At 55.0% G+C, this 22,077-nt stretch overlaps 3 protein-coding genes across 5 annotated transcripts in view; 2 read left to right on the top strand and 1 right to left on the bottom strand.

Moving 5' to 3' along the window:
• STK32C (serine/threonine kinase 32C) overlaps positions 1-3,409 on the top strand; it is a 78,581-nt gene extending 75,172 nt beyond the window's left edge. For both annotated transcript variants that reach the window (XM_061376695.1, XM_061376696.1), the window contains 4 exons: positions 49-174; positions 327-458; positions 1,756-1,823; positions 2,637-3,409. In XM_061376695.1, the coding sequence (XP_061232679.1) occupies positions 49-174; positions 327-458; positions 1,756-1,823; positions 2,637-2,775 (465 nt within the window). In that variant the 3' untranslated portion in view covers positions 2,776-3,409. The remainder of the gene's footprint in view (positions 1-48; positions 175-326; positions 459-1,755; positions 1,824-2,636) is intronic.
• BNIP3 (BCL2 interacting protein 3) overlaps positions 1-22,077 on the top strand; it is a 237,499-nt gene that overhangs the window by 119,118 nt on the left and 96,304 nt on the right. The window lies entirely within an intron of this gene.
• DPYSL4 (dihydropyrimidinase like 4) lies at positions 9,462-21,899 on the bottom strand. Of its 2 annotated transcripts, none has more exons than XM_061376761.1 (14): positions 21,595-21,899; positions 19,686-19,774; positions 19,224-19,408; positions 18,196-18,360; positions 17,002-17,063; positions 16,828-16,908; positions 15,181-15,249; positions 14,981-15,101; positions 13,931-14,087; positions 13,606-13,747; positions 12,471-12,641; positions 11,691-11,870; positions 10,674-10,845; positions 9,462-9,600 (listed from the first exon to the last, which is right to left on the bottom strand). In XM_061376761.1, the coding sequence occupies exons 1-14, from the start codon at positions 21,847-21,849 to the stop codon at positions 9,509-9,511; spliced, it is 1,941 nt and encodes a 646-aa protein (XP_061232745.1). In that variant the 5' UTR covers positions 21,850-21,899; the 3' UTR covers positions 9,462-9,508. The 2 variants fall into 2 exon arrangements, with proteins under 2 accessions (XP_061232745.1, XP_061232747.1); XM_061376763.1 differs by lacking the exon at positions 21,595-21,899 and adding an exon at positions 21,143-21,305.

Consider the following 22,077-nt stretch of genomic DNA (forward strand, 5'->3'; position numbering starts at 1 on the left):
TGGGCTCCTCATCACTCTCCTCTGACAGGAATGCTTTTCTCTCCCCAGCTGCTGACAGTGAACCCTGAGCATCGCTTTTCCTGCCTGGCCGACATCCAGGCCTCGGCATATCTGTCCGGTGTGGTCTGGAGCGACGTCTGCAGGAAGCAAGTGGAGCCGGGCTTCGTCCCCAACGTGAGTAGGAGCCGTCTGTGTCTGTGTCTGCGTCTTCTTGTTGGTTTGGAACTGCTGCGTTCAGCAGAGGTCTGTGATGGAGAAGTCGTTTGTGTTTGCTGCAAGTGTCTCTGCAGTGCCTGATGCCTGTGTCATGTCCTGTGTCCCAGCAGAAGGGCCGCCTGCACTGCGACCCCACCTTCGAGCTGGAGGAGATGATCCTGGAGTCCAGGCCCTTGCACAAGAAGAAGAAGAGGCTTGCGAAGAACAAGTCAAGGGATAACAGCAAGGACAGCTCACAGTCTGTAAGTGCTTCCTGGGGAAAGGGCTGAGGCTCACTTTGGGGTGTAGAGCAGGAGCTAAGGGCAGGCTGGATGGGGCTTGGAGCAAGCTGCTCTAGTGGAAGGTGTCCCTGCCCACAGGGGTTGGAACTGGATGAGCTTTAAGGTGCCTTCCAGCCCAAACCAGTCTGGGATTCTATGATTCCAGTTACTGCGACAACAAAGTAAATGAGATTGATTTTGATAAAAACATTTGCCAATGGAGTATTTCTGCCAACCAAATGTTCCTTTTACATGAGTCTGACAATCTGTACTCCGAAACACAGTAATTTGTGTTTTGGAAATAAAAGCAGCAGCTCTGGGCACACTGATCAAGAGAGGAGATAAAGAACCACATCCATGTGGTCTGCACCTTGCCAAGAGGCACTCCCCAGTGCCCGTGACTGGTGCTGGTGGTGTTACCTGGCAGTAGTTTACCAAGCGCTGATGGTGGCCATGCAGGACATCCACTCCAGGTTTGGGTCACTGCTCCTGTTTGCTGTCGCGACATGAGCCAGGGATGAAGCTGGAGACGCGGTGCATTGATTTCACTGTGGGAATCGTGATGCACTGAGGAGGCAAACACCCGAATCCCAGTTTCACAGAGCAGACACATCCCAGGAGTAGGAGCAGGTTCCGGTCCTGCAGAAAGCAGCTGCTGTGGGCAGTGTGTGTGGGGACTGTGAGGGCATCACACGTCACCAGCCCTGCTCCCTGCGCAGTGCAGACCCCAGGCTGAGGGAACACACGCTGCTCCCGCAGCGAGGTCTGAGAGCAGCAGGCACTGCCGGGTGGGATTTTGCCTGTCTCCTTGTCTGCACCAAGGAACTGCCAGCTCCATCCCCTCCTGTGCAGCGGGAGCCAGCGCTCCGATCAATGGCACTGACTGGAAACGGGTGAAGGAGCAATGGGGAAGTGAGGGAGGAGAAGAACTCAGACTAAGCAAATCTGCAAACACGTGTGGCAGGGGTGGCTGCCAGGAGGGGTGAGGGTGCTTTGCCTGCCAGGACCCGCGGCCAGCAGGGCCCCAGACGTGGCCATGTCTGGGGGTGCAGGAATGGGCACCATGGGAAGATGCTGTCTGTGCGGGAGATGGGCACCCCTGCAGTGGTTGGAGCTGGGGTGCAGCAGCAGCTTCAGAGCAGGTCTCTGCACCTTGGCAGAGGTGATGCAGGAGGTAAAATGAAGGCAGAGACTAGGAGGGGTGGGCTGTGCAAGCCAGTGTGCAGCCCTCTGAGGTGCAGATGGAACTGCTCATGCCTGTATTGTTTTTCTTCACCAGGAAAATGACTATCTCCAAGAATGCCTTGAAGCTATCCAGCAAGACTTTGTCATCTTCAACAGAGAGAAGTGAGTCTGCATCTTTTATTTGCTAAGGAAAAACAACTCTTTTTCCTGACTTTCCTTTGGAATCAGAGTGCTGGTGCCTCATGGCTGGGAGCTTCTTGCTGCCAGCTCAGCCCTGGGTGACTGATGTGAGCCAAGGAGCTCAGCTGATGCCTCTGTATGCAAGTTCTGACCAAAAAGGGAGAAAAGATCAGGGATTATTAATCCCTGCCATTGAATAAAACATGCTGCAGGGAGACTGCTGGATTTAACACAGGTACAGGACACTGCTTCAGTTCCCCCATTGCACCTGCTCACCCATCCTGCTTTAGGAGAAGGCTCCCTCCAACTGCCTGCCAGGAGGATGGAGCCAGGAGGGGCTGGGCTCTGCTCCCAAGGAACAAGGGATGGGACAAGAGGAACCGGCCTCAAGCTGCACCAGGGCAGGGTTAGATGGAGCTGAGGAACAATTCCTGCCCCAGAGGGTGCTCAGGCACTGGAACAGGCTGCCCAGGGCAGCACACTGCCTGGGGAGCGTTGAGTTCAGAAGTAAAGCAAGAGGGAGCCTCACGGAGGAGGTGGTGGAGGGCAGGGAGCCTGTGCTGAGGTCCGGGTGGGCTGAAGCCTTGCAGGGCGCTGTGGAGGGCTGCAGAGGTTCCAGTGGGTTTTGCTGGTCCCTCAGTCCCTGTCATGCCCATGTCTGTGCTCTGTGCTCCTGCTGTTCAGCACGGGTGTGCTGCGGGCACCTCTCGAGGAGCAGGGGCACGCTCAGCACTGCAGACCCCATTCACCCCCCTGCTGCGCTCTGTGTAACGCCTGCTTCCTGTCTCCACGCAGGCTAAAGAGGAGCCAAGAGCAGCCAAGCGAGTCCCTGTTGCCCCCTGAGACCACGGATGAAGCCGAGACAGAGGCCGAGGCAGAGACCTCCAACCTGACCATGTGCAGCTCCGTGTGCTCCGCGGCGGGCAGCAGCTAGGCTGCAGCATCCTGCGCCCCGCCAGGAGCATCCTCAGGTCGTGCTGAGCACCACAGGGTGTCCCCGACACCCCGCAGCACCCACATGGGTCTTGCAAAGCTGTAGCAACAGAGACGGTTCTCACAGAGCTGCACCCTGCAGTTATGGATCACCAGTGGGCACAGGGGCTGCCTGCCGTGGGAATGGATACTGCTATGCAACGTGTCGCAGGAGGCAGAGCAGCTTCTTCACGTGTCCTTTCTCAGCATCAGCTTGCTGACCTGCTGCTCTGCACATGGTTTTGGTACAGTGACATGGCAAGAAAGGGAGTCACATCCTGGGGTACAGCCAGGGAAGGCGCCGAGCGGGTGTGGAGGAGGCCAAATGGGGGGTGTCAGTTTTCCATTGGCATTCCCTGTTGGCAAAGGTGGCCGTGGGGAGCAGCAGCCCTCCGTGTGCAGCACCAGCACCTCTCCGGGCTGTGGCGGGTGGCACCAGCCTCCTGGGAGCCTTGAGCTGGTGGGCCTGGCAGCATCAGGATGTCCCAGGCACGTCCCTGTCCTTGTCATCTCTCAGAGTTTCTTCCCCACCTTGGGGCAAACAGCGGTGTTTGTGCTCTCCATGAGTTCTGCAGGGGTTTGGGCAGGGTGGAGCGTGCAGGATGCAACGTGCAGGTGAGGTGCAGGATGTAACACACAGGTGAGGTGCAGGATGTAACGTGCAGGTGAGGTGCAGGATGTAATGTGCAGGATGCAACATGCAGGTGAGGTGCAGGATGTAACGTGCAGGTGAGGTGCAGGATGTACCTGAATGTTTGATTTCTTCACGAGCGGTGAGGGGCGGTAGGAACAGACCTCTCTTGGAGGATGCTGTTTACCACAGGCTCAGGTTTTATTGGAGCAAAGTGGTGGCCTTGCAATGCTGCTCAGTTAAGAATGATGGGAATATCTTCTTTCACCCTTCGATTTACTTTCTTTCCAGTGTAAACTACAAGTACTGTATATAATTTACAATTCCCGTTTTAGCTTCTTAATACGACAGGAGCTCTTACCTTGCTCCGGTTGTGGCTGTTGCCTTTCTTCTTGTTTCAGAAGCCTTCACTAGTTGCTTACTCTGTAGAATGGCTTTTGGTTGCTGCTGCTGAAGACGAGGGGTGGGTTCTGCTGCACCCTGGTGATGCGCAGGGTTGCGACAGGGCTGCACTCACCGTCACACTGCCAACATCCCTGTGCTGCCAGGTTAGCAGGGTGCAGCTTTGCATCCTCACCGCCTATTCCTGGTGCAGAAATGGGTACAAGATGTTTTTAACAGATGCAGACTATTTCAGGACAATTTTTGATGTGTTTTTTTGTTTCTGTGAATAAAAAAGGGAAGCTGGTACAAGACAGTTTATATGAAACATGACACGATGCGTTTCTTTTCCACAGTTTTATGTGGAAATTAGTGCATGGCTCAAATTGTGCAGAACCAGGTTCCCAGAGGAGTCTGTCCAGGAGGTGCTGGGTGTGCAAGCATGGCTCCGAGGAGGGAAGCCAAAGCTCTGCCTCCTATTGCACAGTTATGTTAGGGACAGAGCCAGGAGGATGCTGTTGGATGTGATGAGCATCCCGACCCTCGGCCTGGACAGTGATCACGGTCACCCTGTGGGTGCTGCTGTGGGTCCTTGCACAGGGACACCCCATGCCTCTTGAGGAGCTGTGTTAATGACAGGCTGCAGGGAACAGCTCTCAGATGAACACTATCCCCTGATCCGGGCTGCGCTAGGGGACCTGCCCTCCCTGCCCTGAGTCATTTCCAGTCTGATTACTGGGTAACTCCATTACCCTCATCACCCAGTTACCTTCTTCTGCACATCAGAGCACCTGTGTGTGCCTGTGGATGGGCCATGTGCTCTGCCCCATTTGCTGCTGGTGGGCAGCCCCTGCTCCTGGGGAACAGCCTGCTCCTCGCTCCTCTGCTTTCTTATAAAAAGAGGTTTGGGACAAGGGCCTGTAGGGCCAGGCCAAGGGGAATGGCTTGAACCTGCCCGAGGGGAGACTGAGCTGAGCTCTTAGGCAGAAGCTCTTCCCTGTGAGGGTGCTGAGGCGCTGGCACAGGGTGCCCAGAGAAGCTGTGGCTGCCCCATCCCTGGCAGTGCTCAAGGCCAGGTTGGACACAGGGGCTTGGAGCAAGCTGCTCCAGTGGAAGGGGTCCCTGCCTGTGGCAGGGGTTGCCAAAAGGAGCAGAACGAGGGTCAAAGCATGTATTTCTTCAGGAATTATAAATGACAGGTGATCTGCTCCGTCACTATGGATAAGGTTTGGCAGCAAACTCCATTGCACTGTATATCATACCTGTAAATAAGGACAGAAGTATGGAGTATCGGTACGACAAGGAGCATCACTTGGGTTTTGACCAAACCACCACGTATATGAGGTGCACACAGATCCTGTTCAGCCAGAAGCTCTCAGGCCAGAAGAGATGTACAAGCCAGTTTGGTAGGACATGTCTAATGATACATTTTCATCCCTTTTAGGACAAGTGACAACTGGCCCTTGAGGTCGAGGCTGATATATGTAGGGAGGAGCTGGCTCCCTTCTGAAATGGCTGTTTCTCACCCCAAACCCTCTCCATGTCAGTCATTTCTGTTCCCTTTTAGCACTGCTCTTCCTGGCTAAATCATGCAGAATATCCTCAGCAGCATTGGCAGAGGCAGGGAGAGCTGCTGGGAGACACCAGGGAATTGCTCCTTCCCAGGGGAAACAATCCGGGAAGTGCCACTGAAATCCAGCAGCGCATCTCCCAGGACACTGCTTCTGCCTCAGTCTGCTTCTAACCCTTAAGCACAGAGAAAAGCGACAGGACACAGACCTCTGGGATTATTGTGCTGAGGAGCAAGGACACCATGAGTATAACACAACTGCAGTACTCCTGATCTTCGATAGTGCATGGGTGTAACGCCGGGAGTGCCCATCGGGATCAGGCTTTACTGATGCCCGCTCATGCCAAGCCCCTGGAGAAGAAATGAGAAGCAAAGAGTGGCTGGAAAACAGAAAAATGATGGAAACAGCTTCACGTTTGCTTCCTTGTCAGACCCTCCTCGTGGGTTTCAACACAGCGTGTCCTTCATCCCCACTGTGCCTCTGGGTGCCTTTGTGCCGTGTCCCCATCGCTGTGCCCCATCACCAGCCCATGCTGCTCGAGATCAGCACCGCGCATCCCACAGCTCCTTCTGGGGCTGTGCCCTGGGATGCAAACCCCATCCACGTCCTGTGTGGGGCAGGAGCCTCCCCCCTGCGCTGTGCTGGCGGTGACCTGCTGTCCTGTGCAGCTCCAGATGTGAGCAGAACTCGCTGTGAAGTCTTGAAACCCTCCTGGCACCAAACCCCATCGCGCAGAGCTTGGAGGAGTCGGTAGCAGCTCTGGTTTACACCTCCACTACAACCAGAACACAATAATTCTCTGTATACAGGTATTTAAATACATGTATTTTTTGTATGACAGATTTATACAGAGTGTGCCATTATCCGCTGTGAGAAGTCGACGTCACCTATAAATTATTCTCCTTCAATTCCTTGCCATAAGATTGTTCCTTTCTCTCTGTTGTATTAGGAAGTTTTGCAGTTGCAGATTTTTAAGTGTGTCTATTGAATTCCACAGACTCCACTGAGGATTTTGCATAGAAAGCAAATGCCAGATCACGTCCTGACATTTCTTCTGTTGCCAAGTCTTTCTTACTCTGCCTTGCCAAAAAGTGAGTAATAAAACCATAGGAAAAAGGCCAATAATATGAACCTGACAATGGACAGTGCCGAAATCCTGATGCCTTGGTAGGGTTTGAATTATTTCAGTGGAACTCTATGTAAAAGAGATCTCTGTATTTTATGTTAATACATTTCTGTACTTTTATTGCATGAGGGTTTTACCATGTCACGGAACAGTTGAGTTACGACAGGTTTGTGTTTCTGCAGACAGTGCAAGGAGCCATTGCGTATGTGGAGTAATAAATGTGTGTTTTTAACATTGCCAGCTCCTTGTTGTCACTTCTGGGTCATTGATCTGCAGAGGAAAAACGTTGGATCTTGCAGGAAGTGAATGCTTTAATTACCTCCAAGGCCAGGTTGGACACAGGGGCTTGGAGCAAGCTGCTCCAGTGGAAGGGGTCCCTGCCATGGCAGGGGGTGGAGCTGGAGGAGCTTTAAGGTCCCTTCCAACCCAAACCAGGCTGCGATTCGATGGTTCTGTGGATCTGTGAGACACCTTAGAACCTGCAAAACAGGCATTAAAAGGGGGAACACTGAACCCAGGCATTGTACAGTGTCCCACTTTCTGGTGTCAGTGAGAGACCCTGACCCTGCTGAGCACACCACAGCTGCAGCTCACTGCCTCCAGTATTTCACTGCCCAGCCCTGAGGTTTGCATCTGAAATGAGATAAAAACGGCCCCGGGGAGCTTGGGGAGGTCTCTGGTTTTCCTCTTTCATCCCTTGTCAGTACTCGGAATTATTTATTGAGGCTGTTGGTGCAATGTGCTGGCTTGCTTTACCTGAGGGGCGGAAAGCAGCTCAGTGATGCTCTACATCTACAAAGGCTCTTCCTGACTTCTAAAGAAGGAAAGAGACAAACTCGTACCTGAGCCTTCACTTGTCTCTCTCTGCAGAGCCCTTTGCTGGTGGGTGGCAGCCCCATGCCCTGGCCGTGCCCAGTGGGATCTGGTGCCTCTGGTGTGACCCCTCTCGGTGTCCCCAAGGGCACATGGAGCACAGAGCACCAGCACTCACCCCTTGCACAGGAGGAGGTAACAGGGTGAGGGTGTTCCCCACACACAGCCCTTGAATGGCAAGGGTTGAAGTTACCCAGCTGCCCAGGTACCTTCCACTGAGGAACTGACTGCTGGAAAAGGGATATTTCCAGGACAAAGTTCATCCAATTCCCTTGCTAAGTGCTCCCAAGCTGGGGTGGCTGGGGTATCCCTGTCACCCAATGGGTGTCTGGGAGGTTGAGAGGTCACTGCCAGCAAACTGTTAGCTTTAATCTTTCCCTGTGTAGTTTCCACTTTAAAAACTCCACTTGGAAAGAAAATAAATGAGTGTTCAATAGTCTTGGTGCCAAACCCAGAAAACCAACAGCTGACATTAACTAACTTGTTTAAAATGACATATAAAATACATGAACAGATGCATTCCGACATCTGATGCAGAAATCACTGCAGGTCATTGCATTAAACAATGAGATGTAGGTCAGATCAGACCACCACAATAACATCCCCTCCTGGTTTAAATGTGTGAGCTCAGGTGCATTTATCTGTGTTTACCTTGTGGGTTAGTGTATCCAGAGCTGCCAAACGCTGCGATTTCAGCTTCCACCTTCGGAGCAGATGCTTGCTCATGTTTCCACAACTCCTTCGTTCCCTTTCTTGTTCCCTGCTTTCAGAGCGAGCTGGAAACCACAGCACAACACTGCTGGGGGGAAATCTGCATCCCACAGGCACGTTACAGCATCTCTTACTGCATCCCCGTCCCGCAGGCATCAGTACTGGCATTAATCTGATGGAGGAAAGCATCCACCCTAGTGGCATTTCAGCTTTATTGGCAACCCAAAGGCTGTTGTGTGACACCAAATCCAATGCAGCAGCCCCCTGCAAGCATGCTGGGACTCAGCAAAAGGCTGGGATTCTGCGGTATTCCCACATGGCTAATAACAAACCTCTTTCCACTGGCAAGGGGGAGTGCAGCAACCTACAAGCCATGAACTCATGGGGTTTGATGTCACAAACCCTCCTGTGTAAAAACCCAAAGGAAGGAAACACAAAACTCAGCTCGGGTGGATCGACCACTTCCACCAGTTCATGGTTTCCAACAAACTTTATTGAAGGCAAGGAGCAGAACGCCAGGCGAGCCGTTCGCCAGAGGTACATGCATAGCTGTGTGGAGAGGTTCACCCTAACTGTATATGCTTTAAACAGAATCAACAGGCTACAAGAACCTTTATAAAAGAGTCTGTCCTGTGCAGCTGGCCTTCAGCTGAGCTGGTTACTGGGGCTAGGACTGGGTGCTTGAAAAACACTATAAACAGTCTTTAAAAAATGAGCCTAGGAGCAAGGCTGCAGCTCAGCAGCACATCGGCCACGGCGCAGGGCCCAGCACCCACCGTGCCAAGCCTGTGACAACGCAGGCACAGATGGACAGTGCCATCACACACAGCCACGCTGGACATGGGCACTCCAGGTACGTAATAAATCCATAGAGTCAGAAGTGCTTATTGGTTAAAAGTCCTTTGACTACAAAGGGCAGCTGCTGCTACCAGAAAAGGAGCCTGTTCCAGCCAGAACGCACCATCACTGCATCCCTGGCAGTGCTCAAGGCCAGGTTGGACACAGGGGCTTGGAGCAAGCTGCTCCAGTGGAAGGGGTCCCTGCCTGTGGCAGGGGTTGGAGCTGGAGGAGCTTTGAGGTCCCTTCCACCCACGCCAGGCTGGGATGGCCCCAAGGCAGCACACTGAGCATGCTGCCAAGTGCACACCTGGTGCCTGCATGCACAGGGGAGGCTTTTCGAGGAGCTAGTGAGGAAAGAGGCGGGAGGGCTCGGGATGGGAGCGCTACCTCTGGGGTTTCTCTATGCTCAGTTCTACCTACAGGGAGGGCTGGGGCAGCCGGCGGAGCCTCACTTGTCACCCCCCGCTCCAGGGACCCACCGCCCCCTGCCCACTGGACACGGGGACACCCCGGCAGCGCCCAGCGTGGTGGCACGGGGGGGAGAGCGCGGCCCCAGCACCCGTCAGGACAGGGAGGTGATGTTGGAGCGTCCCCCCGGCGGGGCCATGATCTTCTGAGCCGTGCGGCGCGCGATGTGGTCGTCAGCCTGCGACCCTGCGGGACAGGAGAGCATGGGCAGGGGGGCACAACCACAATGCACTTCCCTGCTGGAAACACCCGGCCCTTCGCTGTACTGCACTGTGGACACTGCGTTACCATAGCACAGTTTGGAATGTCATTACTTGCCTGAACATCTTTCATTGCTTCTCTCTGGAAAACACTGTGAATGCATTCCTGTGTGAACAGATTCTATATAACAAAATGGGGGACCCTGTACATTTATTAAACAGTATGTGATCCATCTGATTTCAACCAGCTAAGAAAACATTAATAAAGTCATTTTGTGGCAAAGCACACTGGTTTCCAAGGCCTCTAAGGGCACCGGGGAGATCTCTGCAGGATGCTGAGCTGAATGGAGCTCAATATTAGGCAGAAGCTCTTCCCTGTGAGGGTGCTGAGGCGCTGGCACAGGGTGCCCAGAGAAGCTGTGGCTGCCCCATCCCTGGCAGTGCTCAAGGCCAGGTTGGACACAGGGGCTTGGAGCAAGCTGCTCCAGTGGAAGGGGTCCCTGCCTGTGGCCGGGGTTGGAGCTGGAGGAGCTTTAAGGTTCCTTCCAGCCCAAACTGTTCCATGGTTCTATGAGTTGCTGCCTGCTTATGCAGAAAGTCGAAAGAAATTAAATTCTGGTTTCTGTAAATGCATTTTTTTGGCTACAACCCCAACCACTTCTAACCCATGACTTGCACGGGATGCAGCCAGGGCTGAAGTCCTTACCCCTGCAATAGCCACATCAGCACCCCCATTGACCCAGGCAGGACACTGGTGAGACCCTCACCTTCATCTCATCCTGCTCTCCATCACTGCAGCCTCCACCCTCCATGGCCCCTGTACTCACAACCATCTCACAGCCCCTCACCGGGCTTCATGACAGACATTCACCTTTGCACTGCCCATGTACAGTAAAGGTTCCTGTGCTGCATCTAGCCCCTGGGCTGCTGCAACAGCACGACCTGTTTGTTACGGCACAGAACTGCAGTGTGCACTCCTCAGCCCTGCCCTGCTGCGCACACAAACCGGAGGAGTGACCCCCCACAAACCAGCCCCGGCTCCGGGGGTGCCCGCCCTACCTGAGAGGCTGAACCCCGACTGGTGCAGGTTGCGCACGGCAGGGGCTGGGGCTTTGCCCGCACACGGTGTCATCCTGGCTGCTGACGTGGGGGCCACGGCTCTGGTGCTGGTGAGGACCTCATGGACCGGCCCATCATAGAGCCCGCGCGGGACGCCGTGGATCTCAGCCAACTGCAAGAGGGGTAGCGGAGGGTAAGGCTTGTGTTGAACAAGAACCAGCCCCAACTCATGGGTAACGACCTCTTGTCCTTCCCTCTGCGCTCAGCCCCTTACTGAGGGGCTTTGGGAAGCCCAGGCAGGACGAGGCACCCAGCAGCGCTCCCACCATCAAAGCCAACAGGAGGATGCTGGCAGAGGTCCAGGGGGACCACAGACACATGCCCCAGCCAGGGCAATACCAGCTATCATATTCACATCAGTGTCACTGATTGATGAGGGAGCTGGATCTCTATAGTTTGGAGAAGAGGAGATTAAGGGGTGACCTTATTAGTGTATATAAATATATAAAGGGGGAGTGTCACGAGGATGGAGCCAGGCTCTTCTCAGTGGCAAACAATGATAGGACAAGGGGTAATGGGTACAAACTGGAACACAAGAGGTTCCACTTAAACCTGAGAAGAAACTTCTTCTCAGTGAGGGTGACGGAACACTGGAACAGGCTGCCCAGGGAGGTTGTGGAGTCTCCTTCTTTGGAGACATTCAAGACCCGCCTGGACACGTTCCTGTGTAACCTTATCTAGGTGTTCCTGCTCCGGCAGGGGGATTGGACTGGATGAGCTTTTGAGGTCCCTTCCAATCTCTAACATACTGTGATACTGTGATTAACATGCCAAGCCACACACCAAGGCAGTTACATGACACATCACAGATTTCCAAGGCCTAGAAAGAAACCATTAATAACACTCTTGTTTCTGCTGCCTATCCCATCAGCAGACCCGCCACAACAGCGACTGCACCTCAGTAATGCAGAGACTGCAACGGAAGTACAGGATCACGGCAAGTAAAATTCTCCTTACCCTGTTCCTTGCCTTTATCCTTTTATAAACAAAATCAGGGAACGTCTTTCTGGGGATGAAGCGGCCTGAGCCCTGCGTGACACACAGGTTCCCATCCTCAAGAACAACTCTGCCCTGACTTATGACCACGGTAGGAGCCCCATGGCACTCTGTGCCTTCAAATATGTTGTACTCCACGTTCTGGAAAAAAGCAAACCAAGATATTCCATGGGGTTAGGATTTGAGAAGGTGCCAGTATGACCAGTTATACCCCCAGTTTTTGTACATTGCTCCTTATGCACAATCAGTTGTACTTAACTAACCCTTCATACTTCAAACGATCACAGAACCCCAGCCTGGTTTGGGTTGGAAGGGAGCTCAAAGCTACTCCAGCTCCAACCCCTGCCACGGGCAGGGACCCCTTCCACTGGAGCAGCTTGCTCCAAGCCCCTGTGTCCAACCTGGCCTTGAGCACTGCCAGGGATGGGGCAGCCACAGCTTCTCTGGGCACCCTGTGCCAGGCCTCAGCACCCTCCCAGGGAAGCAGTCAGGAAGATCAGACCACTCAGCAAGTGGGGAGCTGTTCAAGGTGTGAAAAGCCTTGCATTCACTTGTACAAACACAAGCAAGTTGAAATACCCTTTGGGTACTGTACCGGGTAAACCCTTTATAGTTGGAGCCTTCCCTTCCAACCCAAACTGTTCCATGGTTCTGTGATCCCTGACCTGAAGCAATACACTGCTGCACTGCTCAGTTCTGCCCCTGAAACCAGCTCAGCAAGTGCTGTTTAAAACGTGTCACCAGGTTGTGGGTTTTTGCTGAGATGATCCTCGTGGCCTTGGGGTTCCACAGCACCAAGTCCGCGTCAGCGCCCAGGGCGATGCGCCCCTTCCGGGGGTAGCAGTTGAAGATCTTGGCAGCATTGGTACTGGTCACCGCTACAAACCCGTTCTCGTCCATCTTCCCCGAGACCTGGGGAGGAGAAGGGAGGAACCATCACTGTGCCTGGACCTGCGCTCTCCCACCACGAGGAATGGGGCTCCAGGAGATGAGATCGCAAGATCCAGCCGCATGTCCATGAGGTGCAAGGGTGCTCACTGCAACAGGGCTGCAATCACAAGGGAAAGGGCTGAGCCTTGTCCCTGGGGGCTAAATCATTCCATAGATGGGGTTTATTTTCCACGGACTCTGAAAAACAAGACCTTCCTGGTGGGCTCCAGCTGCCTGTACAGGGATCTCACCTGCACTAGAGATGCTTAAGGATATTTCAGTGAAGAAAGACTGAAAGCGAGCCTGAACAGTGCTATTTATCCTCTTTATTTATTATCCTAAGATAAACTCTATTTGTCTTTGAACAAAGCCTACCTAAGATGGAGGGTTTGGGGTGGACTGGTTCTGAAGCTCCTAGAATTCCTGCATGCATACAGCCAGAGCCTCCTGGTAATGCTTCTCGGGAGGGCAGGGTGCATCAGTGTACAGGGACACAGGACCTGATCCCAGCAGCCAGACACTGATGTACCACAGATCTGCTCCATTGCCCAGCAGACACGGAGGTGCCACCAGAGCCTGTCCCCACCAGTGGGGCCATGGCCACCAAGGGAGAGGCACCGCATCCCCATTGTCCTCCCCAGGCCTCCTGCAAGCCCCAGGCAGAGGAACATTGCATCTTGCCCTTAGAGAATGTGCTGGAGAGACCTTCCCTTGTGACTGCGAGCGAGAGCAGGGGGGTGATGCGCACCGAAGCCTTTGAAGACACTGAAGGCGTTCGAGTATCACATCTTCTCTCATTAGCGAGCTCCTCTGCAGTGCCAGTCTAGACAGTGTCCCACCTCCTGGCTGCTCTGATTTAATGAGGACACAGCATCACCTGGCACAGCACGGCTCACGTGCACCCCGTCCACAGCCTTCCAGGAGCCAGCCTTGCCTCGGTACCTACCACACACTTCTCCCAGATGATGGACATCCGCTCCTCGACGCCGTTGGTGCCCTCGGGGATGAGGGTGAAGTTGTCCTTCCCCACAGCCTTCTGCGCAGTGCTGAAGGTGCAGTGAGCGCTGCCGGCCACCTGCAGGTCCCCGCTAGGCAAAGCACAGTGGAGGAGGTCAGAGGAGGTGCCCAAAGCACTAACCCTGCCAGCATCCATTCCAACCCCTGCCACAGGCAGGGACACCTCCCACTAGACCAGGCCTCTCCAAGCCCTGTCCAGCCTGGCCTTGAACCCTGCACATGTCCTCAGGCACCCTCACCGACACGGAACTCACCAGGACAGGAGTGAGGAGAGATGCTCCGGTGTGCTGGGGTCAGGGCTGATGGGGGGAGACGTGACAAAGGCTGCGGCTTTGGCCCAGTTTTTACTCCAGTAGTGTGAGCCGTCGGTGCCCAGGCTGGCGGTGATGGGCTCTCCATAGACAACCGTGCCTGCAGAGCAGCAGTTCATGATGCACACACGCTGTGTGCCATGGAATCCCAGACTTGGGTTGAAGGGACCTTAAAGCTCATTCAGTTCTGACTCCCTGCCATGGGCAGGGACACTTTCCACTAGAGCAGCTTGCCCAGAACCCCATCCAGTCTGACCTTGAATGTCCCCAGGGATGGCACATCGTGCCCTGCAGCCTCTTTGCACACAGCACAGACACTGGGTTAACAACACAAGACGTTTCACTGATCTTCAGTGTTCCCAGTGCTGCAGCTTTTTAAATTCACCTTAATCCTCTAGATTATCTCAGCTAACTGGGACACGCTGTCAAAACATGTTTTGAATCCGAATGTTTGCTCCTTAGACCAAGCACTCATTGAAGCCTACAAAGCATTGAGCCTCCTTTAAATCAAAGCAGCATCCCTGTGGGTAGGGATGGCTGTGCTCCCCCTCCTGTCCCTGGGCACTGCCTTGCTCCCTGCAGGATTGCTTCCCGCTCTTCCCACTCCACCCCCAGCCTCAATTTGGAGCTTGCTCCAGATGCATTTTTCGTTCAGTTCATGGCAGATGAATGTAAGTGAATTATTTCCCTTTTTCAGCTGTGCCTATAGAGATGGGGGTGTCAGAGCTTCCAGCACCTCTCCTCACACCTCTGCAGCCCACAGCAATTCACTCTGGCACACTCTAAAGGAAAACCAACACCAACTTCTAGCGCCCTTACAGAGTGAGAGAGCTTGGGTGATAACGAGTTCTCAAACCTTGCAGCCAGACCGGTATCCCTGGACCTATTTAAAGAGGCCCAGTTAGTGTGCAGACAGACTCACAGACTGCTTGGGTTGGAAGGGAGCTCAAAGGCCATCCAGTTCCAGCTCCCTGATATGAAATAGTGCCTTACCTTTCCTCTTTGCTTGAGCCAAGACATCCGCTGCCCCTTTGCTCATGACTTTGGTGACGTACAAGGGGCAGTTGGCCTGTTTGGCGATGGTAATGGCCCGGTACACTGCCTCCGCTTCCACCTGCGGACACAGAGCCCAGGGAGGTCTGGTACCAAAGGGCAAACCGTGGGGCTGGGCTGCTGCAGGGCTGGGGCGTTACCTCCTCGGGGCGGCTGAGGACGTGCCCTTCCGGCCCCGTGATCCCCAGTTCCAGCAGCCTCTTCTGCTCCTGGTGGAGGAAGGTGAACGGGAGAGCAGTGAGGGACAGGAAGAGCCCGGCTGAAGCAGTGCGGGGCAGAGAGCACCGTGCTCGGGAGCACCTGAAGGGTGATGGGGGTCACGGCTAGAGGAGCTGGTACCGTTTGTACCTGTGGCACTCCACAAACTGCTGCAGCTGCTTCCTATGGGAGCATCTCTGTGCTGGGAACTGCTGTGTCCCAACAGCACCTTCAGACCTTCCCCGCTCCACAAACCCAGCTACAGCTCCGGAGGAAGAGGACGGTAAACCCCGAGCTGCTTACTCTGAGGCTGTGCAGGGGGGATGCATGGCTACAGGGAAGGAATCAGTGTTTCCCTGCACCTAAGGCTGCTTGGAGGAGCCCAGGGAGGACGCAGGGATGGGTGCCCGGTACATGAGACCATCAGCGAGGCACAGCAAGTGCCACCTATCCAGAGCCTCGCCGGCTGAACCCATGCAGCTGTGGCCACACACATTCCCCTCCTGGTGACAGACCCTGCAATGAACTCCAGGCTGCACCCACATCATCCACATGGTGTTCAAAAGCAGATGTCCAACACACTCCTCATCCCTACTCCTTTCTGTCATGTTCTGTGTCATGCAGTGCTCCCACTTAGCTAGCATTAGAGGCAAGGATGTTACTCAACACTATGGACCAGATCTCTCAAGGATCCTGCTCTCAGAGGCTGTTTAGTTCTCTGTATTCCTGTTGCAGATATCATACCATAGAAGCATGGAATATCCTCTGAGTTTGTCCCCAGGGCTCAAGCATTATCACACTGGCAACTTAAGGAAATACTTCTGGAGACCCTGAACTGCTTGGGATCATGTTGTGTTTGATAGCCAGCTGAAAAGAAGGTTTCTCAGGTAAAACCCCAGGGAGGTGGGAATTAGCCTCTATCCTGTTTGTTCCAATAAGCCCATTTGAAGGATTGGGATTCTGCCTCCATTTTAAACTCTCCTCCCACACCAGAGTGAACGTTTGCATGACCATAAGCGAAAAGGTCCAATTCTTCCTTGTGTCATTCAATTCTTTTCTAAAGGTGAAAAGGAAAAGAACGAATATGGACAAAGCCCCAGTACCAAGGGAGTTCCTGAGTGCCATCTGTGGAGATAAGTATTGCCACGTGCAATGCACATTACTCCTCACTCTCTCAAGTACTCCGCTCTTCCAACCAAGACAGATACCGTGCTAGGCATCACTCACGCACTCAGTCATCCTTTCAGAAGCCCCCAAACACACTTCTTGGAACCCCTGAACAGCCCTTGTAAGGATTTCTGTGCTGAAACCCAAGTGGGTGTGAGGAGCAGGGAAGGTGCCGCTGGTTTTAGCAGGAGCCCCGATCCTGCCACCACGGGTGACATCCCAGGGTCACAGCAGGCTGCTGCTCCCCTCACCTGGAGTGATCCCTATGGAATTACCAGCACCAACTGAAGGCTAAAAGCAAGGCAGCACTGCTCCAGTGCCCCCAGGCACCACAGCCCATCTGCTCGCATCAGCACACTGCCTTAGATCAGATGCTCTTAGATCAAATACTCCTCTCATGTAAAGCAATCTGAAGCCTGTACCTCATCGATGATGTCTCCGTTTTCAGCGTGCACTTGGGCAATGGCCCCCAGGTCCCGGATAATGCAGAATATCTCGTACATCTGCCAAGAGACAGGGGTTACCCAGCGCCAGCCCCATCCGTGCGTATGCTCTGGGTGTGAGGGGGGACGTTCACCAGGCGCCGGCTGCGTTACCTGGGCATCGGTGCACTGAAGTTTGTCTTTGTAGGCCATAAACACCAGGAAGGAGTTCACACCTGCAGAGAAGAAAAGGGCATTTATTGGGTTATTATTGTATTTATTGTCCCAGCTGAGAACACAGAACCCCATACTGGCCAAGTTCAAACTCGGGGCTCGTGCTGGCTCGGGTTAGACCCAAAGCAAAGCACAGGTAAGGGCTGGAATGGGAAATGTCCCCCCAAGAACTGACCCCCAAAGCCTGGAGGCCCCAACAGACAACACACCCCAACCTCTGGATGCACCTGAACCAACAGCCAGAAGCCCCCAGCCCATTTCTGGTTCTAGGTGCCTTCCCTGAGCCGCTCTGAATGCACAGAACCAAACGCATTGCTCCCAGTCACAATGTGGTGGCTTCAATTTGTGGTTTACCCTCAACCTCTTTCCAGTAACTGCCTTAGAATCAGTGCATTAGTGCTAAAGCTAAACTGCAGCACGAGACTAACATTAGAGCACTGACATTTAGTGCCCTTCTATTTAGCTACAGAAACAGCTGGGCAGTACTTTGCATAGTGCCTGGCAATCTGATTCTATCACTCCTAACATAAGGATGATCCAGGAAGCACTGAGCCAAAGCTACGGAGTTGCTACTGTACTTTATATGGAGAGAGGCAACAACTAGTCCCAAATGACAGTCAGATTACAAATAAGCTGTATGTATTTCACATGAATGTACACATGAAAAATACCCGGCATATGCTTGGAGCAGCTCCATGACTTCAGCCACTCCTTTTAATGGGAAATTCACTGTGGATCTCTATGTTAACTGACCAATGAAGCCCTTGCCTGCGAATTATACTGAAGTCATTTAGCTCTGCACTGGCATAGAATCATAGCTGAAAGCAAATGTAGGTCCAAGCAAGGAAGTATTAATGAAATGCATGAATTCCTGCCCCATGGCCTGCCTTCCAGTAAGGCTTGTCCAGCAGGGACATCGGGATGTGCAGGAATTACAAAGGAAATCTCTGCGGAAAGCCTACAGCTTAGGTTTGCTCTACAAGCCCTGTCTTGAACATTCCTATTTCAATACATGGGGCTTGGAGCAAGCTGCTCCAGTGGAAGGGTCCCTGCCCGCGGCAGGGGTTGGGGCTGGGTGAGCTTTAGGGTCCCTTCCCCCCCACCGCAGGCTGGGGTTCTGTGATCCTCACTCACCCTTGTCCTTCACGAGCGCCTCCAGCTCCTCGCGCAGGCTCTCGTGCCAGCGCGGGATGTCCATGTGCACCGAGTAGTCGCAGCAGGCCTGGCTCCCCGCGCTCCCGCGCCACCGCTCGTAGGCAGCCACGAGGCCGGTCCCAGCGTCCGGGCAGACGTGGTCAACTGGGGAGACACTGCACAGCGTTAGTGGGGCCAGGGACACAGCCCGGGCACCAGCAGCACCGTTGCGCTGGGGCAGGGTGTGTGGAAGGAGGCACTGTGCACTGGTGCATGGGCTGAAGATGAAGGATGATCCATTTCCCGGGTAAGTGAAACAAGTGGAGCGAACCACCACCGAGTTATGGGCATTATTGTGCCTGTTGCTTACAGAGCCCGCCCAGCACAGCATTCGAGAGCAGCCAGTGACCACAGCGTGTCCTTGCACACCAATGTACATGGGCAGCTCCCATGTGCAGTCACCCAGAGCCCATCAGTTACTGCCCTTCTCTTGTCTGTTGCTCCTATTCCCTGCAGTACTGGCCATGAGATGGGCATGGACCTGTCATCAGGATTTGCTGAGACAGTTACTACAGTGGGCCTTGGGACCAGAACATGAGCAAAACAGAAATCAGAAGTATTTTACATTAACATAAAGATGGAACCCATGCTCACAGAGATGAGAAACTTACAAAAACACAATTCTAAAGCTATTAAAAATGTATTAAAGGGCCTTTAAGGTTTTATTCCATCTTATTCTCTTATGAGCTGAAGCAGGAGCAGCTGTATACGGCACAGAGCTGGACCTGGATGCTTTTTAATATCCTTTCCAACCCAAGCAAGCCTGTGAGTCTGTGATTAATGCATGTGTGTAGCAATGGAAGGAGGTGCTGAAAGGTACTCAAGGCATTTTAATTGGCTCTGCAGCACTTTCATTTCTACAGCAAAAATGAACATTTCTATGAGGGTAAATCCTCTCCACAGGGATAAAGGCCCAAGGTATTTCACCAAACCACATTCTACTTGGCTGGGATGCTGCTGCATCTTACTGATCATCGTGGTGCCTCCTGCCAGGGCCGCTCGCGTCCCTTGGTAGAAGTCATCGGCAGGGGTGAGCCCCATGACGGGTGTCTGCAGCCGGGTGTGCACGTCTATCCCCCCCGGCAGCACCAGCTGGCCATAGGCATCGATGGTCTTCACATCACCAGGAACCATCAGGTTTTCCCCAATCTGTCTGAAAACGGCATTAAAATCTCCTGTTAACTTGCAACAACAGAATGGTGTGGGTTGGGAGGGACCTTAAAGTTCACCCAGTTCCAACCCCTGCCACGGGCAGGGACACCTTCCACTAGAGCAGCTTGCTCCAAGCCCCATCTATTGGAAGCTGTCCTTGTGTTTCAAAAAGGGAACATATTTCCAAGAGGAAAGGGACAGAAAAGAACCTCTCTCAGATACCCCGGCACTGCACCACACTTAGAAATTACATTACCCAATATGAATTTTTAACTTACTTTATTAAGCCATCTTCCACATAGATGTCAGCATAAAATGACTGATCATCGTTGACAATTTTTCCTCCTTTGATCAGAAGTTGGTCACTCTAAAGGGAAGAAACCCACAGTTTTTAGAGATCACTTTATTTAGATGCCACTTTACTCATTCTGAGCTTTCATTAACCCTCAGACTTGGTATTTAACCCTTCAATCATGCAAGCTGGAGGTTCAGCTCAGTCAGGCACGCACCTCCTCAACCTGCTCCAGTTACAGACTTTCAAGTGCATCTTATTAACCCGGTAGTTTATTTGCACCCATCAGTTCTCACAGTCTCCTCAGAGGCAGAAAATGCCTCCAGGACTTCCCTACTTCAAAGCAAGCCTCCGGTACAGTTGTCAGATCTGCAGAATCCTTAACCAGAAAGCACAGGCAGTGATGCAGATGTGGAACTGCAGCCTGACAGATGAGGATTCATCTCCTGCTCACTGGTGCTGCTGAAAAACTATTGCCCAGGCTACAGCAAGCAACACAAAGAGCAGGGCCCCAGCACAGAGACAGGAGGGATGCAGGAGCACGTGGCATCTTTATTGCACCTTTATTGTTTCCCCTTGTCCTGTAAAATCAATCACAGAAGCCTCAGTGTTGGCTGCCCCGCGGGAGAGCCCGACGGCCCCTCCCCTCATCTTCACACTCTTCTCATCCCCATCCTTATCCTCACCCCTTCACCATCCTCATCCTCACCCTCATTCTCACCCCCATCCTCCCCCCTCACTCTGTCTAACGCGGTCACCCATTAACGCGCTCGTGGCCGCCGCGGGATGTTTTCAGGGAACTCAGCCCCGAGGCAGCACAACGGGAGGATGAAATACTGAATGAACACGAGCAGGGCTGGCCAGGGATTCTCCCCTGCTCCTGCTGAGCGGAACCGGCGCCAGGGCGGGCGCCGTGACCGTACGGACCGGGCTGGGATCCGACCGGCCGCCGGGCAGGGAGCAAGGCAAGGGACAAGGCAGGGAGATGTCGTGTGCGAACCCCGCAGCCCGCTCCGCAGAAGAGTCTCTCCGAAACACGTTTCCCACCCCAGCTCCCGAACGGGACGCAGGGAAGCGGCGGGGCAGCCCCGCAGCCACGGTGAGGGTCGCGCCTGCCTTTGTCCCCGCGGGGCGGCCCCGCCAGCAGCGGACAAAGCACCGGAGCCGCCGAGCTCCGACCGGGCCGCGGCCGGTGAAGGGAGCGACGGGGCCCGCGGGGCTGCCCCGACCGCGGGCGAGCCCGAGAAACTCCCGACCCCCCCGCAGAGCTCCCCGCGTGTCCGGCCCCACGGGCGGGGGGAACTGCCCTGCTCCATAACCTCCGGCCGGGAGCGACTCGGGCCCCAGGACCCACCGGAGCGGGAGCGGGAGCGGCACCGGGACCCGCAGCCCCCGGGATCCCGCCCCCTCTCAACCCGCACCCCACGCCAGGGAGCCCCTCACCGTGCCGCGGGGAACGCTCTTCTTGCCCTGCTGCGCCATCCTCCCGGTGCGTGCTGCTGTTTGTGTGCGGTGCGAGCGTGTGTTTGTGACCGCGTGTATGCACGGCCCCGCGTGCGTGCGCGCCCCCCGCCGCCGTCCCGGGGCCGCGCTCCCGGCGCACAGACAAAGCCGCCGTCGGGGAAGGGCGCGGGGCGGAGCGGAGCCGGTCCCGCGGGGGCCGGTGAACCCTGTGCTCCCCGACGGAGAAGTGGGGGCCCCCGGACCCTCCCCTGCAGGAAACCGCTCCCCGGCCCGGTCCGTTCACCGGGCGCGGGCTGAGGTTGGACGGGACGCGGCCGCTGCGCACCCTCCGGAGGGGTCTGGGACAGGGCGGCTGCGGCCCCGCCGAGCGGAGAAGGGGCGAAGGCGGCTGCTCCCCGCGGGGCTCCGGGACCGGCGCGTCCCTCCCTTACCTGCGGGCAGCGGGCGGGCAGCTCCGCCGGGGCCGGCGCGGCGGGGCCGGGGCCGGGGCCGGGGTCGAGGTCGCGGCGGGTCCTGGCCGAGGGTGTCCCGGGTCCGGAGGCACCGAGCGAGGCGAAGTCCAGAGTCTTGTTGTCGAAGGCGTCCTCCACGCTGCAGAACATCCCCCCGCGCTTCTGCCGCGGGCGCGGGCTGCCCGTGCCCAGCCCCGCGAAGCAGGCGGGGAGCGCTGCCTCCCGGCCCGGCATGGCTGCGGCGGGACCGGCAACGGGAGCGGGAACGGAGCCGGTGCCGCTGCTGCAGCCTGGGGAGGGAGCAAAGAGCGTTTAAAGCAGCCCGGGACCGAGCCCGGCCCCCGCCCCGCTCGGCAGTGCCCACCACGCGTGGTGGCAGAGACAGCGCCAACGGGGGGGGGGTCCTAGTGTAAGGGGGAAATCCCGAGGGGGAACTCCCGGGAGAGCCGGGGGGGGGGTCCC

Source organism: Neopsephotus bourkii, unplaced genomic scaffold (assembly GCF_033783945.1).
Source record: "Neopsephotus bourkii isolate Nb327-2 ecotype Australia unplaced genomic scaffold, CSIRO-AGI_Nbou_v1 NB_1735, whole genome shotgun sequence".
Taxonomy (NCBI): Eukaryota; Metazoa; Chordata; class Aves; order Psittaciformes; family Psittacidae; genus Neopsephotus; species Neopsephotus bourkii.